The sequence below is a fragment of the Ambystoma mexicanum genome, chromosome 8, assembly GCF_040938575.1.
Source record: "Ambystoma mexicanum isolate Mex_15411 chromosome 8, UKY_AmexF1_1, whole genome shotgun sequence".
NCBI classification, from domain to species: domain Eukaryota; kingdom Metazoa; phylum Chordata; class Amphibia; order Caudata; family Ambystomatidae; genus Ambystoma; species Ambystoma mexicanum.
The window spans coordinates 541,180,182-541,197,809 of NC_090929.1; the positions used below are offsets into that span (position 1 = coordinate 541,180,182).

Below are 17,628 nucleotides of genomic sequence, written 5' to 3' on the forward strand. Positions count from 1 at the left end.
AAACCCATCTAAGACATCATGTACCCCCCTGAGCTGTTTGCGTCCCAATAATGTATGCAAGGTAAAAAAATCTGTGGCATATGGGACCCTGAAAGGATAAAGATGAAACTAATCAATAGAACAGTGAAAGCTTTTTTTTTTTAATTGCAATTTTTAGTTTAGTTTACAGAAAAACTAACTTTATTACACAGATAAATCTTTCCTTCCCTTGCAAAACGTCATATTGTCGTTTAGAGTGTCTAACCAAAACCTCGTCAGATTTCTGGCAGTAGTGAGTCCATATAGTTTATCACTGCACACGTCAACCGTGTATTTGTTCCACTGATTAGATAACCCCACCAATCTTCTAAGTTGTTATCTATTGGAGCATAGCTTGCAAGATGTAACATCCTTTGGGCAATAATAGGTGGGCATTCGATTATCAGATGTTTAGCTGTTTCCACTGCATTATTGCAGTGTCTGCGTTGATCATTAGTAGTGTCCGGGTCACGCCTCTTCACGAGAACTGCTTTGGTCTTATAGAGGTTGAAGCGCAGTCTCATAAATTGATTGCGATGATAACGTGAGGGAAATTTACATAGGTACTTCGGGGTTTCGTCTAGACCATGCATCGAAGTTCCCAGATCTTGAATAGATGTCAACTTTTTTCGTTTCTCATCATTCTGGATCCAATTCCAGCGTCTCAATTTAATTTTGGCTCTTTGCAGCATTTTTATAACAAGCTCTTCCATCAGGTCCGCCGATCGCAAGATGTTTTTGTTCCCACAAGCTTATTAGATCCAACGAGTTGGTACTAGAGCTCTTTTGTAAAATTTCATAAGGGCCAACTGCTGGAACCATTCTCAATTTATGCCATGCAGAAATGGACTTCCATAGCACTGTGCCATATAATGAATATATACCCAATTCATAACGGATCACTGTTATTGGGAGATTCTGTGGTAAGCGTAGCACTTTGCCAAAATGTTCCCTCTAACTTGCACCAGATGTCGGCAGGTATGTACCATCCACCTTCACTGCCAAACGATATGGCCGGTACAACTTTTTGTAAGTAGAAGGAGAGTAATGGCTTTAGCGTAAATTTGCCATATGCAGCATGAAGTTTCATTCCTTGCAAGGCAAACATTGTTATCCGCATTAACAGCTCTTGCGTCCAGTTCCATTCCCGTATTGAGACGTTAAATTGCACGCCTAGGTAACAAATAGAATTTGTGGCATTTAATTTCTCATTGTTTAAGTACCATCTGAAATCTTTTTTCCTTTCGAAGACATCCACTGATAATTGACATCGATCTGTGATTTCTTTGTGTTTATTAATAGATCATTGTTGTTGCAGTACTTTTGAAATGCGTCTAGCGATCGTTGCAGCCCAATTTGAGTGGTGTCCAACAGGACAATGTCGTCAGCATATGTAACCCAAGAAACGTGGTGGTTATTTATCTTTGGGGGAAATATCCTTGGCTCCATTAAAGCAATTGGTAAATCCGATGCGAAAAGTTTGAAGCCGGCCAAAGGGCAGCCTTGTTTGACTCCCTTCTTTGTGAAAATTACATTGGATAAATCACCTTTTGCATTCAGTCTTACATGGAAGGAGGTGTTAATAATGCCATAATTGGTTGCAATATCTCCAAGGACAAGCCCATGATGTTAATTTTCCCCAAAGTTTCTGGCGGTTCATGGTGTCAAAGGCTTGTTTTAAGTCTATAAAGGCGAGGAACACGTTTTTACCATTCCTCATGGATTCTAGTTTTATGGTGTTTAAGATAATCAAATTTAGTTCAACACCGACCCCTTTGGTGAAGCCTGTTTGGCGTCTGTCGATTACCTTTGCCTGCTCGGCCCAGGATGCTAATGTCTTTTGGAGGAACGCGGCAAACACTTTTCCTATTGTATCAAGGAGCGTAATAGGTCGATAATTCGTCGGATCATTACGATCACCCTTTTTGAATATGGGCACTACTATTGCCGAACTCCAGGACTCGGGTAAGATCTTACTTGCTGCGATCCTCAAACAATGAGGCAATGAACTTTGCCCATAGGAGACAATTTGTTTTCAACATGACATTAGATATACCGTCTGGGCTGGCAGCTCTAGAATTATTCAGTTTTTGGATGGCACATTTGATACCTTCCAATGTTTCCACAATAAGCCAATTACAGCTGCATTCACCCTCTGGTGTTGGGTAAACGGTACTCTGAATCAAAAACAGCTGTATAATAGGAGACCCAGCTTGTGTCATTCACCCCATTTGACATGTCATTGGCTGCTTTGACTGAGCCGTTGTTGATTATTTCCCATGACAATCTCGTGTCTTTCAGCATTATGAGCTGCATCATAGTCTCCGATTGCATTTGTCGTTAAAGCTTTTTAGCCAATTTCTGTATTGTTGCCGTCGTTTTTTCAATTGGATAACATGTCTTTTCCTTTTTTTAATCTTTGCTAGATCACTGTGCAATTGTTTCTTTATTTGAGAAAGGGTTGCACTAAACAAATGTCTATTGGATATTTGCTGGGTCTTTTGATTTATTGTTTTCACTCTAAACTGCATCAGCAGTGGACTGTAGTTAGTATTTGATGCCAGTGTGGGATTTGTCACATTTTTCTGTAAACGTATTCAGTTGTTTAATGTTCATTCTCAATCTTGTTCCTGAATAGTTTGTTGTTATAGGTTCCATATATTTAACTTCAGAACTTACTGTCACCATCTCATTCCATGTCATTACCAATGCATCGTGATCACTTTTTTTAGTTTTCGCTGTTGTCAGATGAGTGATTTTACTTTTTAGATTCCTTGACACCCAAATATAGTCAAGTGTTTTTGAGCTGGATCCATGGTGCTATGTGGAAGCAGCTGGAATGTCTCCATTCGTGCATCCATTTAGCATTGAGCAGTTCCTTATCGTCATCTCTTTCGTCCATCGCGCACCTCTTTCTAATGAATCAGTACTTAGTCGAGTGTTTGTTTTATGGTGTGAGCTTTGCTTCTTAAACCAAGAATAGTTTAAATCACTGCATATAATTATTATTGGATCGTTGTAAGTGGAAGCTTATTGAAACGTGTATTGACTCGTCTCTCACCCCCCACCCATGCGGCTGTAGTGAGTGCATTAGGTAATTCACAACCCGATTATGCTAGTCTACCTATATAACTGTAATATCGCCTTAACGCCATTCAAAATGCAGCAGTGCAGCTTATTCTTAAACTTCCCTGGTGGTCTCTCATTTCTACAGCCAGACGTTCTTTGTATCGCTTGACGCCATGTCACTTTTCAAATACTTGTTTTGGTATATAATAGCTTACACACCTTTCTAAAATAAAATTTAAACAAACACACACAAATACAAAATACATAATACATAAACCCTCCCGAATGCTCCATTCCTCAGATACTTGGAAATTCCCACCTCTCACTATGTCACTAGAAGTTGTTCTGTTCTGGGGCCACGTCTCTCGAACGATCCTCCTGCCCACATCCACTGCATGAATTCCCAACTTACTTCCAGAAAGCTTTGAAGAACCATATTTTTGCCTACATCGATTGTCAAGAATGGTTTCATGATCATAAAACGAAGGTTTGTTACTTTTTTGGTACATCGGCACCCAGATGCAGTTTGCTGTTACTCTTTCAGTTATGCACATTAAAAATAAAATATTACATATGTAAAATCAGCACAACTGATAAAATGAGGGCCTGCCAAGAACCTTATAAATAGGCTCCCCGATACCCTTGGCATCACGGACCAGGCTCTGGACTGGACTGGATGTTCTCCTTCCACTATGGCCAACCTTGCCAGGTTCAACTGGGCCCTTTTCTCTCCTCCAACTCACTCTCCACCTGTGGCGTCTCTCAGGGTTCTATCCTCTCACTGTGGCTTTTCAACATCTACCTGGCCCCTCAAGCCCATTTGATCTACGCCTTCTCTCCTAACTTCCAGTGTTATGCAGAGGACATGCACCTCTCCTTCAAGCTTCCCTCCTCTACCTCCTCTCTCACTCCTGACTGCCTGCCATTCAGGAATGGTCACTGCTAATGATCTCTGCATTAATGCCAGTAAGACAGAGATCCTACTCATTGGGACCCCTGCTCCTCCCTCCTTCCCTCCCACACTCTGGTCACCCTCTGTGAGGCAAAAAACCTTGGTGTCATCTTCGCCTCCTCTTATCACAGACCTTGCAAAGAAGGCCCACTTTCAGCTGCACCTCCTCAGAGGCATTCTCCTTTTCCTCAACTCCCCCCAGAAACTCAATGTCTCCAGAGCTCTGGTCCTCTCCAGGCTGGACTACTTCAGCAGCCTCTTCCGCAATCTGCCTAACTCCTCCCTTCAACTAATCAAGACTAGGACTGTGAGACTTATCCTTGGCCTCAAGCCAGGGACCGCATCTTTCCAGCCCTAAAAATTCTCCACTGGCTCCTGGTTGCTGCAAGGATCAACCCTTTGCATCATCCACAAGGCGTTCTGGGGTCTGGGACCTGCCACATCCAACTTCTCTCTCCCTAAATACCTTCATGCTGGAGCCCTTCGGTCTCCTAGCTCCAACTCTCTGCAGATCAGATGCTTTTCAAAGCAGAGAGTGGGGGTAGATCCCTCTCCTCCACAGGTGCCTCCCTCTGTAATGTCCTTTCGGCCCCTCTCAGAATTGAGCCGGAACGCCTTAAATTCCAGAAACTTTTCAAGACCTTCCTTTCTCTTCCTCCTTCCTGCTCCCCCTCCCCAGTTAATGTCCCGGTCTGCCGCTTGACTGGCTGCCTGGTTTCCTCAGTTTCTTACAGGGGTCCAGGCCCTCCTCGCCCAGTCCACCCATGCCCTTGATCTCCCCTGACCCCTCCCCCCACACCCTCAATCTGTGTTAGGAAAGATTTCTATTTCATGTGTAATTTTCCCTCCAGTTGTGTATCCCCCAAATGTTTGCCTTGTTTAAACACCATAGTCTGACTTTACCAGAGGAGCACATCCTTCTGATGCACTCACTTTGTTATGGGGAAACTGACATGCCCTTCCAGACAGTCAGTACTGAGAGACTTTGTTTCCCTTAATCCTTGTAAATGTTGCATCTTGTGTACAACATGATGCAAGAGCACAATGTACCTTACAGTACAGTGCGGTTGGGTCTACCTGCCATTTGTAAAGGTCCTAGATACTCTTGAAGGATTTTTTTTTTTTTTAGGAGAAGTGCAGGTGTGCCTTGGACAGGGCTGGTGGCAGCTTATTTTTTCATACATTTTTAACCCTTTCCTGCCATGCAAACCGCGTTTGGCACGAATGGGTGGCCTGACTCCAAAATGGCCATGACACAGGGTTCTTTGTCCTGTCCCTTGGCCATCTTGCCCCTTCACCTTCCCCAGGTCGAGCCAACCATGGTCAGTCCTTATTTGGGAATGCATTCTCCTGCGAAATGCCAAGCTTTTGCGGGCTTCTGCATGCCCTGTGTGTGTGTTTCCAGGATGTGGGCTGGACGGTCTGGTTCCAATACACATCCTGGGTGCCAGAGAGTCTGGTGTGCTGTGAATGCATGGGACCATTGTGGTCCAGGGTTGGTCCACGTATGGTATGCCTGTATGTGAGCAGATCTCCCATTGGGTCCTTTTCGTTTTTGCACGAAGGAAATTTTGGATAAGAGAAAGCTTCAAACAACCATACCATATCGATGTCCGGAGTTCTCGCTGAACGAAGGATAGGATCCAAGTATCCTGAAACTAAGAAGCCGAGTCGGGGAACCGCTGGAAGGTTTGGCACCCTCAGCCTGCTGTTTACCCTGCATCTGGTCGTCCGAGAAGACGCTATGGCCCATTGGAACAGTGGGACCAACTATTCTCGGCACCTTCATCAAAACCTGCATGTAAGCCTTTTCAGAAGTGTCCCTGGGACAACCAGTGGGCTGACCAGCTTGTGCAGGACTTTGCCCTGATACCGCTGCCGTTTTGAGGAGGCCCTTGAAACTTGGTACCCCGTAAGCTCTGTGTTCACGGCACTCACACCGAATTTCGTACACTTGGCGTTCCCAGGTCTGGAGTAAAGAGAGCGCCCGAACTGGAGTACACGTGGTTACTGTGTTGCCCAGCCGTGGTGACCCTCTTTGCAAACTCATTGCAGCTGTGCCCTGAAGCCTGCTACAGCGGAACGGGCCTGATCCATTCACCAGGAGTGGAGAAATCACCACTGTTGCGTTTGGGAATCAACGCTGTAACTTTGTCGCTGAAAGCCACAGAGCCGCGAGACTGCCGCATTTGAACCTGCAACCGAAGTGGACTCGCCTTCCGAAGTTTTGTCCGGAGTGTGCCAGGGGCTGAGGGGAAGTCAGTGAGTAATTGCATGCCTTACCGGTGGCCCCTAGCGCATCCATCCATTTTTACGCACAAGTGGCCCATGAGGGCCCCTCTCTTTTCCACTGCTAGTGCGAACTAGCAAACTAGTCCCAACTCTTGGAACCGGCTCTGTCCTCAAGGGGAGACCCTCCACAAATAGTGAGAACCTATTCTGCATCACCTCACCTACCTTCCTGAGCTGCTACAGCACCTACAAAAGATCCTGTTTATCCCATCTGCACTACCGCATGCTCCAGCATCGCAAGTACATTTGAGCATTAGGCTCCCCTCATTTTAGGGATTGGACTGCCTTTCAGTTAGGATTGTGTTTGAGGCAGAAGGGCCTAAAGACTATTTGCACTACCTGCTTCCTTCCCTTTTTAAGTTGTGGACCCATTTCGTGCATTAACCCTTTAGACCCCATTGGTCTTGTATATATGTATATTGATATGATTGTGTTGGCTTAGAAGTATTACTGTGATTTTATTTGTGTGTTGAAACTCAAAGGCCTTGAAATAAATGTATTTGTAATTTTAATATATACACACTTGACTGCGAGTGATTTATAAGTGTCCTTTACTCCGTGTGCTCATTGAGGTCCTTCACCCTTACCCCTCCCTCCTGAGACCTAGTCTTGACCACCGCCAATGCTACCTTGATTGGTCTGGCTTGTCCAGAAGGTTACCCTGCTCCAAGAAACTAGGCTGGCCTTCTGAACCTCTGACCTCCAGGTCAGAGTTCAGAAATCTGTCTTAACCTGCACTTGCCCTACCGGGCACCCTCCCCCTTGTACTGGTTGGGCCTGCACCCTAGAGCCCTTCCAGACCCTTACCTCACACTTAGCAAGTGAACCTTCCTTCCCCTGCACTCTGCATTCCCCTGCTCTGTCCACCTGGGACTCACTTAGTCTACGGGCCCTTCCGCCCTGACCTGCACTCCTCCCCCACCCCCATACGCTCACCTATGCCCCACATTTCTTGTTACTGCACGATCCGAATGTCACATGGCATAGTAGGGCCATTTTTGCTGTCATCCCTGCCCCACCACCTAATGTCTTGTTGCGCCTTGAAACACACTGTGTACAGGCACATTATAAATACAATTAAAAAAAATAATAAAGCATTCCACAAAATCCATCTTCCACATGAGATGCAAACTTATAATTTTGTTCATCATTTATAACCTATTATGCTTTAAAATGTTGTATAGGTGTGTCCTAGCCTTTATTTATAGATTGTCTGAATTGCACACACATAGGTGCGTTTATTTGCCATCAGTTGGCTTGGGGAGCCAAAAGAAGCTCCTTTTAGCTGTTGGTGGCAAGGTAACCGGGCTCTTCTAGGCTAGATGCAGGTGCTAAATAGCTACCTGCTACCCTAAATTTCGAACTCTGGCCTATTCATTGGGTCATAGCATATAGCGAATTAATAAAACAAGCATTCATTAACATTGCCAGTACTGTTTAGCAACATTGCCAGTACTGTTTAGCACCAGATAGACAGCTATGCATGCCAGACCTGTAAGTTGACGGTTAGCATCAGTGCATTAAATGGGCCGGTCCTACCCAGCCCTCAGTACCTGCACTTTTTATGTTAGAGCATTTGAGTACCTGCACATCTCAACGCCTGAAAAAGAGTACTGGTACTCAACTATGTTCCAAGGTGAAAATAAAAATCTTTTTATTTCACTTTATCGCAACTTAAAGGACTAGGCTTCTGCAGCTTTTGCTGGGGAAAGCAGCACCCTCCACAACCCACAGTGCCCAAAATATCTCCTTCATGGCCCACCCTCAAGAACAAAAAGGAGACACAAACATGTCGCTAATGTGCTCTCAGCACACTACACGCAGAACACTTTTTCACTAAGTGGGCTTCACTGGTTTCCATTGGTGTTCTTTGATGGAGCAGGCATTGATTTGGGAAGCATGCGAAATTACTTTTTAAAAGATGTTTCTTTGTTAGTAGCAGTGCCGATTTTAATATGCAAAAAAAGCACTCCTGAAAAGTAATTTGAGTTGTGAAAGAACGTTTTCGACTGAAAACTCGCACAGCTCCAGTTACCTACTTAATTTATTGGTCAATGAATGCGAGCAACAATAAAACGACCCTTCTAAAGCGTATTTTACCGTTACGATATCTGCTAGTTTCATACGCAAAAAAGAAGTTTCATTTAACATAGATATTAAAACTTTAACAATGCATAACAACTGGAATTGTCTGAAAGCACCTAATATACACCATTTACCAAAGTGTGTGCTCCAACGCCCAATTTAACCTCAATGGGCATTGCCTGCAAACAGGGTGTATCTTAAGGTAACTGTGCCCAAGGTGCACACATGTAACGCATCGCCGGAACGTCCGGCTACGTAGCTTGGCGACTACCTGCACTTCTTTTTTTTTCAATTTAAAGCACTGGTTATTATGGACTCGTTTCAACGCTTCGCTGGCGCCGTGTCTATACGCAGTTGAATAGCGAGCAGCAACCGCTTCACAATTATGTCGTGTGTAGCATATCAACACACAGTACAGAGTTTGCATCTCGTATGCTACAGTGTGTCCCCTCAGACGTCTGCATAGCTCCTGATGGGCTAGTCCGCCTCTTAGACCATCATGTAATCAGACGTTCCCACTAGCCCCTTCCATAGAATGTTCACCCCATCCCGCTCTGATCCATAACCCCATCACATACATGTTCGGTACCTTGAGGGCGGGTAGAAGGCCAATGTCCGCGCTAAGCTCCTCGATTTGATTTTCTGAGGCGCTGAGGGTGCTGAGCAGCGGCAGTTCTTGACTGAAGAAGCCCGGCGGGAAGGTAGTCAGCTCGTTGCGGGAGAGGTTGAGCACAGCTAGGCGTGGGGAGCGGCGCAAGCCGGCGGGCAGGCTCTTCAGACGATTGCAGCTGAGGTTGAGGGTACTTAGCTCTGGCAGTGAACACAGCTGTTCGGGCAGGGTCGTCAGCTGGTTACAGGACAGATCAAGTACCTTCAGGGCGAGAAGTTGAGCCAGGGCCTCGCCGGGAACGGCGGTCAACCCATCCCGGCAGAGGATGAGGCCAGTCAGCGCCTGCAGCTGGCCCAGCTCCGCCGGCAACTCCCGCAGGCCAGGGCAGCCGGACACCTCGAGGTAATTAAGCAGCCGCAGAGAAAACAGGTGCTGGGGTAGGCGTCCAGTGGACTTTTCCAGCCGTCCATCCACCTGTGGGCCTTGCAGCACCAGCTCCCGCCGACGTTCCCGTGCAACCGCCTCCAATTCTGGCCAAGCATCCCCCATACTGATCCCTGACAGCCCACACAAATGCCGGTCAAGACTTTACTTTCTGCCTGGTATCACACAACCGGAAGCAATAGACCGGTTTCTACTTCCGGCTGTCTAGAAAGGCAAAAGAACTAGAGCGTTAGTTCAGCACATAGGATGTGACACTGAGGGGCTCAGAATGTAGAGATGAACATTTCAAATCCAACAGTCACACGTTTACTCGCGTTATTTTTCTGTTGTATTCGTGTCCCACATGTTTCTCTCTCTTTCCCCCTCTTGTTTTTAAATGCTCAGCTGCCTGCTGCACATAATACGTGTGCCTCTTTACAACGACGCTTGGCCAGAAAGATTGATCCTGAAACTGGCATGCAGTGCAACTGTTCTGTAATATTTGGTATCCCATACCGATCCGGTATCCCCTGTCTTCGGCTGTCTTCGTACATCACAGACCAAAGTAGGAGAGTTCCGAGCCTCGGTAAGTTTTGAGCCTCGGTATGGGATACCAAATGTTGCATAACACCGGCATAACGCCCGAGTTCCATACAGCCACGGTGAAACCTGCTACTTTCCCCTCTCAAAGCTCGCTACTTTCCCCTCTTAAAACTCGCTACTTTCCCCTCTCAAATGGAGTGCACGCAATTCCAGGTTGTCTCATCATATGGCATTTTAACACAATAAAAACGTCAGAATCATTACAGATGCAGGGAACTCATCTTTTAGAGCTCTATCCAGGCGCTCTGGGGCAAAATACATGCACATCTCCTGATTTGCTTATGGATTGCACGAACAGAAATTACTTCACAGAAAACACATTGCAAGGAGCATCATCAGTCTTTGATACTTGGAGGCAAATACCTAAAATGCACTGTTATATATGGAGCAAGTAAGGCTTTTTTAAAAAGAAAATAGCATCATATATTAACACATAAGCTTTGAAGTGAATCACTTACAGAGCTGCAGATAAGACAGTCTAATTAAATGATCTGCCCAGGATCACACACTGGTTAAAATAGTGAAACCGGGATGTGGACAATTTAAGCTACTGAGCACATCTTTACAGTCATTATTTCATAAAGCATGCAGCATTATGCAAACTTCTCACACCTGATCACTTCCCGCCGTGTACATTTCTAAAGGGACAAAAGTCCCTGCTAATAGTCCCCCCTCCCTCTCATCAGTGCCTAATGGCTCACATTGAAATGCTCTGTTGACACAGAGCAACTTGAGAGGCCCTCTGCTGCTGCCCTGAGCTCCTTGGGACATTGTCCTGCCAGAGGTTTCGGAAAGGGTAAGGTGTCCTGCTGCCAGGACAATTACTGTGCTGAGCAGGAATTACTCAGCACACATTGTCCTGCCAGCGAGACATCTTTCTCATTGGGTACCCTAATTGAGGTGCCAAACGGGACGGGTGGCCCACTGACGAAAGTCCCGGTCAGGCTCTAGAAAGAGCCTGTGGGGTGGCAGCTTGGCCCCCCCACTCCCGCGGCTCGGTACGTCACTGTTACTTGATGAGTCAGCCGAACTGCTTTGAGTTGAATGAAACTTAGTTGGTTATATGGTTATTTGTAGCTTAAAAAATCATAGCTGCCAACACTTATTGGGTTATATAATTAGTAGCTTAATAAATCACAGCTGCCAACAGTGATGGAAATGACTACACAAACTATGGCTGGAAATTGAAAAAATACTCCGGAATACTACCTCCTTAGGGAAATTGACCCGATAGATGGGTTCACTGTAGAGGGTGTGGCGTAGCGGTGCAGTCATCATGGCAGGCACGTAAAACACATACAAATAATATTTCATTTTACAGGGTTGACATGAAATGCAGATAAATCACACAATAAACCAGACTGACAATATATATATATATATTACACATCTCATAGCATAGTGGGAGTATTTGTGCTGTTTCCCTTTTAAGAACATGTATTGTCCCTCTAAGGATGTGTCATGACAGCCTCATACCTGACTGGGAAAAGAAGGAGCCTGCGCACGCACGTGCAATACCACGGCAGTAGACAAAATGTAATGGCAATCTGTCTCTGTGTCTCATTGTGTTGGGCCTGCAAGCCTACCCTGTGTGATCACAGGCCTGCGGCCCTGCTAGTCTGGGTGCAGTCTGGGTGCCCCCAGACAAGCATGTGTAACCTGGGTGTCTCCAGGCCACTGGCCCGCTGTGTGATCGCAGAGCAGCTGCTTGCCCGGGAGCCCACGGCAGCTGCGGTCTTGTCGTGTGACCACGGCAATCAGGGTAATCCCTGTGACATTAATTGTGTGTCGGTGCCCCGAGCACCCCTTGGGCTGGCCCAGAGTCACAGTGCACAGAAAGAATGTGTGTACTCCACTACCAAATTCAAGGGATAGTTCAATCAGTATTTTGTTAAATGTTAACCCTCAAAATTAAGGGGATACCAAATATTACAACCCTATATTAGCTGTAATATTTGGTATCCCCTTCAAAAAAAGGATGAGATGGCTTCCAGAATCTGTCACAGTGTAGGCTTATGATGTACTCCCCTCCCCAATGCAAGGGATAGTTCAAGCAGTGCGTTGTTACATGTTACCCCTCAACATCAAGGGGATACCAAATATTACAACCCTATATTAGCTGTAATATTTGGTATCTCCTTCAAAAAACAGGTGGGATAGCTTCCAGAAGGAGGCATAGTGTAGACAAACAATGTACTCCCCCCTGCAATGCAAGGGATAGTTCAAGCAGCGCTTTGTTAAATGTTACCCCTCAACATCAAGGGGATACCAAATATTACAACCCTATATCAGCTGTAATATTTGGTATCCCCTTCAAAGAAAGGATGGAATGGCTTCCAGAAGCTGACACGGTGAAGGCTTATGATGTACTCCCCTCCCCAATGCAAGGAATAGTTCAAGCAGTGCGTTGTTAAATGTTACCCCTCAAAATCAAGGGGATACCAAATATTACAACCCTATATTAGCTGTAATATTTGGTATCCCCTTCAGAAAAAGGATAGAATAGCTTCCAGAAGCTGTCATAGTGTAGGCTTATGGTGTACTTCCCTCCCCAATGCAAGGGATATTTCAAGCAGTGCGTTGTTAAATGTTACCTCTCAAAATCAAGGGGATACCAAATATTACAACCCTATATTAGCTGTAATATTTGGTATCCCCTTCAGAAAAAGGATGGGATAGCTTCCAGAAGCTGTCACAGTGTAGGCTTATGATGTGCTTCCCTCCCCAATGCAAGGGATAGTTCAAACAGTGCGTTGTTAAATGTTACCCCTCAAAATCAAGGGGATACCAAATATTGAAACCCTATATTAGCTGTAATATTTGGTATCCCCGTCAGAAAAAGGATGGGATAGCTTCCAGAAGCTGTCATAGTGTAGGCTTATGGTGTACTTCCCTCCCCAATGCAAGGGATAGTTCAAGCAGTGTGTTGTTAAATGTTACCCCTCAAAATCAAGGGGATACCAAATATTACAACCCTATATTAGCTGTAATATTTGGTATCCCCTTCAGAAAAAGGGTGGGATAGCTTCCAGAAGCTGTCATAGTGTAGGCTTATGGTGTACTTCTCTCCCCAATGCAAAGGATATTTCAAGCAGTGCGTTGTTAAATGTTACCCCTCAAAATCAAGGGGATACCAAATATTACAACCCTATATTAGCTGTAATATTTGGTATCCCCTTCAGAAAAAGGATGGGGTAACTTCCAGAAGCTGTCATAGTGTAGGCTTATGGTGTACTTCCCTTCCCAATGCAAGGGATAGTTCAAGCAGTGCGTTGTTAAATATTACCCCTCAAAATCAAGGGGATACCAAATATTACAACCCTATATTAGCTGTAATATTTGGTATCCACTTCAAAAAACAGGTGGGATAGCTTCCACAAGGAGGCATAGTGTAGACAAACAATGTACTCCCCCCCTGCAATGCAAGGGATAGTTCAAGCAGCGCTTTGTTAAATGTTACCCCTAAAAAATCAAGGGGATACAAAATATTACAACCCTGTATTAGCTGTAATATTTGGTATCCCCTTCAGAAAAAGGATGGGATAGCTTCCAGAAGCTGTCATAGTGTAGGCTTATGATGTACTTCCCTCCCCAATGCAAGGGATAGTTCAAGCAGTGCATTGTTAATTGTTACCCCTCAAAATCAAGGGGATACCAAATATTACAACCCTATATTAGCTGTAATATTTGGTATCCCCTTCAGAAAAAGGATGGGATAGCTTCCAGAAGCTGTCATAGTGTAGGCTTATGGTGTACTTCCCTCCCCAATGCAAGGGATAGTTCAAGCAGTGCGTTTTTAAATGTTACCCCTTAAAATCAAGGGGATACCAAATATTACAACCCTATATTAGCTGTAATATTTGGTATCCCCTTCAAAAAAAGGATGAGTGGCTTCCAGAAGCTATCATAGTGTAGGCTTATGGTGTACTTCCCTCCCCAATGCAACGGATAGTTCAAGCAGTGCGTTGTTAAATGTTACCCCTCAGAATCAAGGGGATACCAAATATTACAACCCTATATTAGCTGTAATATTTGGTATCGCTTTCAAAAAAACAGGTGGGATAGCTTCCAGAAGGAGGCATGGTGTAGACAAACAATGTACTCTCCCCTGCATTGCAAGGGATAGTTCAAGCAGCGCTTTGTTAAATGTTACCCCTCAAAATCAAGGGGATACCAAATATTACAACACTATATTAGCTGTAATATTTGGTATCCCCTTCATAAAAAGGATGAGATGGCTTCCAGAAGCTATCACAGTATAGGATTATGATGTACTCCCCTCCCCAATGCAAGGGATAGTTCAAGCAGTGCTTTGTTAAATGTTACCCCTCAAAATCAAGGGGATACCAAATATTACAACACTATATTAGCTGTAATATTTGGTAGCCCCTTCAAAAAAAGGATGAGATGGCTTCCAGAAGCTGTCCAAGTGTAGGCTTATGATGTACTGCCCTCCCCAATGCAAGGGATAGTTTAAGCAGTGCTTTGTTATAGGTTGCCCCTCAACATCAAGGGGATACCAAATATTACAACCCTATATTAGCCATTATATTTGGTATCCCCTTCAAAAAAAGAATGGGATGGCTTCCAGAAGCTGTCACAGTGTAGGCTTATGATGTACTCCCCTCCCAATGCAAGGGATAGGTCAAGCAGTGCTTTGTTAAATGTTACCTCTCAAAATCAAGGGAATACCAAATATTACAGCACTATATTAGCTGTAATATTTGGTATCCCCTTAAAAAAAAGGATGAGATGGCTTCCAGAAGCTGTTGTAGTGTAGGCCTATGATGTACTGCCCTCCCCAATGCAAGGGATAGTTTAAGCAGTGCTTTGTTAAATGTTGCCCCTCAACATCAAGGGGATACCAAATATTACAACCCTATATTAGCCATTATATTTGGTATCCCCTTCAAAGAAGAATGGGATGGCTTCCAGAAGCTGTCACAGTGAAGGTTTATGATGTACTCCCCTCCCCAATGCAAGAGATAGTTCAAGCAGTGCGTTGTTAAATGTTACCCCTCAACATCAAGGGGACACCAAATATTACAACACTATATTAGCTGTAATATTTGGTATCCCCTTCAAAAAAAGGATGAGATGGCTTCCAGAAGCTGTCGCAGTGTAGGCTTATGATGTACTCCCCTCCCAAATGCAAGGGATAGTTGAAGCAGTGCTTTGTGAAATGTTACCCCTCAACATCAAGGGTATACCAAATATTACAAACCTATATTAGCCATTATATTTGGTATCCCCTTCAAAAAAGGATGGGATGGCTTCCAGAAGCTGTCACAGTGTAGGCTTATGATGTACTCCCCTCCCCAATGCAAGGGATAGTTCAAACAGTCCGTTGTTAAATGTTACCCCTCAAAATCAAGGGGATAACAAATATTACAACACTATATTAGCTGTAATATTTGGTATCCCCTTCAAAAAAAGGATGAGTTGGCTTCCAGAAGCTGTCACAGTGTAGGCTTATGATGTACTCCCCTCCCCAATGCAAGCGATAGTTCAAGCAGTGCTTCGTTAAATGTTACCCCTCAAAATCAAGGGGATACCTAATATTACAACACTATATTAGCTGTAATATTTGGCATCCCCTTCAAAAAAAGGATGAGATGGCTTCCAGAAGCTGTCCAAGTGTAGGCTTATGATGTAATCCCCTCCACAATGCAAAGGATAGGTCAAGCAGTGCGTTGTTAAATGTTACTCCTCAAAATCAAGGGGATACCAAATATTACAACACTATATTAGCTGTAATATTTGGTATCCCCTTCAAAAAAGGATGAGATGGCTTCCAGAAGCTGTTGCAGTGTAGGCTTATGATGTACTGCCCTCCCCAATGCAAGGGATAGTTTAAGCAGTGCTTTGTTAAATGTTACCCCTCAAAATCAAGGGGATACCAAACATTACAACACTATATTAGCTGTAATATTTGGTATCCCCTTCAAAAAAAGGATGAGATGGCTTCCAGAAGCTGTCCAAGTGTAGGCTTATGATGTACTGCCCTCCCCAATGCAAGGGATAGTTTAAGCAGTGCTTTGTTAAATGTTACCCCTCAAAATCAAGGGGATACCTAATATTACAACACTATATTAGCGGTAATATTTGGCATCCCCTTCAAAAAAAGGATGAGATGGCTTCCAGAAGCTGTCCAAGTGTAGGCTTATGATGTAATCCCCTCCACAATGCAAAGGATAGGTCAAGCAGTGCGTTGTTAAATGTTACTCCTCAAAATCAAGGGGATACCAAATATTACAACACTATATTAGCTGTAATATTTGGTATCCCCTTCAAAAAAGGATGAGATGGCTTCCAGAAGCTGTTGCAGTGTAGGCTTATGATGTACTGCCCTCCCCAATGCAAGGGATAGTTTAAGCAGTGCTTTGTTAAATGTTACCCCTCAAAATCAAGGGGATACCAAACATTACAACCCTATATTAGCCATTATATTTGGTATCCCCTTCAAAAAAAGAATGGGATGGCTTCCAGAAGCTGTCACAGTGTAGGCTTATGATGTACTCCCCTCCCAATGCAAGGGATAGGTCAAGCAGTGCTTTGTTAAATGTTACCTCTCAAAATCAAGGGAATACCAAATATTACAGCACTATATTAGCTGTAATATTTGGTATCCCCTTAAAAAAAGGATGAGATGGCTTCCAGAAGCTGTTGTAGTGTAGGCCTATGATGTACTGCCCTCCCCAATGCAAGGGATAGTTTAAGCAGTGCTTTGTTAAATGTTGCCCCTCAACATCAAGGGGATACCAAATATTACAACCCTATATTAGCCATTATATTTGGTATCCCCTTCAAAAAAGAATGGGATGGCTTCCAGAAGCTGTCACAGTGAAGGTTTATGATGTACTCCCCTCCCCAATGCAAGAGATAGTTCAAGCAGTGCGTTGTTAAATGTTACCCCTCAACATCAAGGGGACACCAAATATTACAACACTATATTAGCTGTAATATTTGGTATCCCCTTCAAAAAAAGGATGAGATGGCTTCCAGAAGCTGTCACAGTGTAGGCTTCTGATGTACTCCTCTCCCCAATGCAAGAGATAGTTCAAGCAGTGCGTTGTTAAATGTTACCCCTCAACATCAACGGGATACCAAATATTACAGCACTATATTAGCTGTAATATTTGGTATCCCCTTCAAAAAAAGGATGAGATGGCTTCCAGAAGCTGTCGCAGTGTAGGCTTATGATGTACTCCCCTCCCGAATGCAAGGGATAGTTGAAGCAGTGCTTTGTGAAATGTTACCCCTCAACATCAAGGGTATACCAAATATTACAACCCTATATTAGCCATTATATTTGGTATCCCCTTCAAAAAAGGATGGGATGGCTTCCAGAAGCTGTCACAGTGTAGGCTTATGATGTACTCCCCTCCCCAATGCAAGGGATAGTTCAAACAGTCCGTTGTTAAATGTTACCCCTCAAAATCAAGGGGATAACAAATATTACAACACTATATTAGCTGTAATATTTGGTATCCCCTTCAAAAAAAGGATGAGTTGGCTTCCAGAAGCTGTCACAGTGTAGGCTTATGATGTACTCCCCTCCCCAATGCAAGGGATA

The 17,628-nt window shown here is 44.3% G+C and overlaps 1 protein-coding gene across 2 annotated transcripts in view; it reads right to left on the reverse strand.

Annotated features, from left to right (window-relative positions):
• Window positions 1-9,688, reverse strand: part of LRRC47 (leucine rich repeat containing 47) — a 377,551-nt gene extending 367,863 nt beyond the window's left edge. Inside the window, exon 1 of one of the 2 annotated variants that reach the window (XM_069610248.1) lies at window positions 9,006-9,688. In XM_069610248.1, coding sequence (XP_069466349.1) covers window positions 9,006-9,575 — 570 coding nt within the window. In that variant the 5' untranslated portion in view covers window positions 9,576-9,688. The remainder of the gene's footprint in view (window positions 1-9,005) is intronic. The other variant, XM_069610249.1, reaches the window with a different exon arrangement.
• Window positions 9,689-17,628: the final 7,940 nt, after the last annotated feature.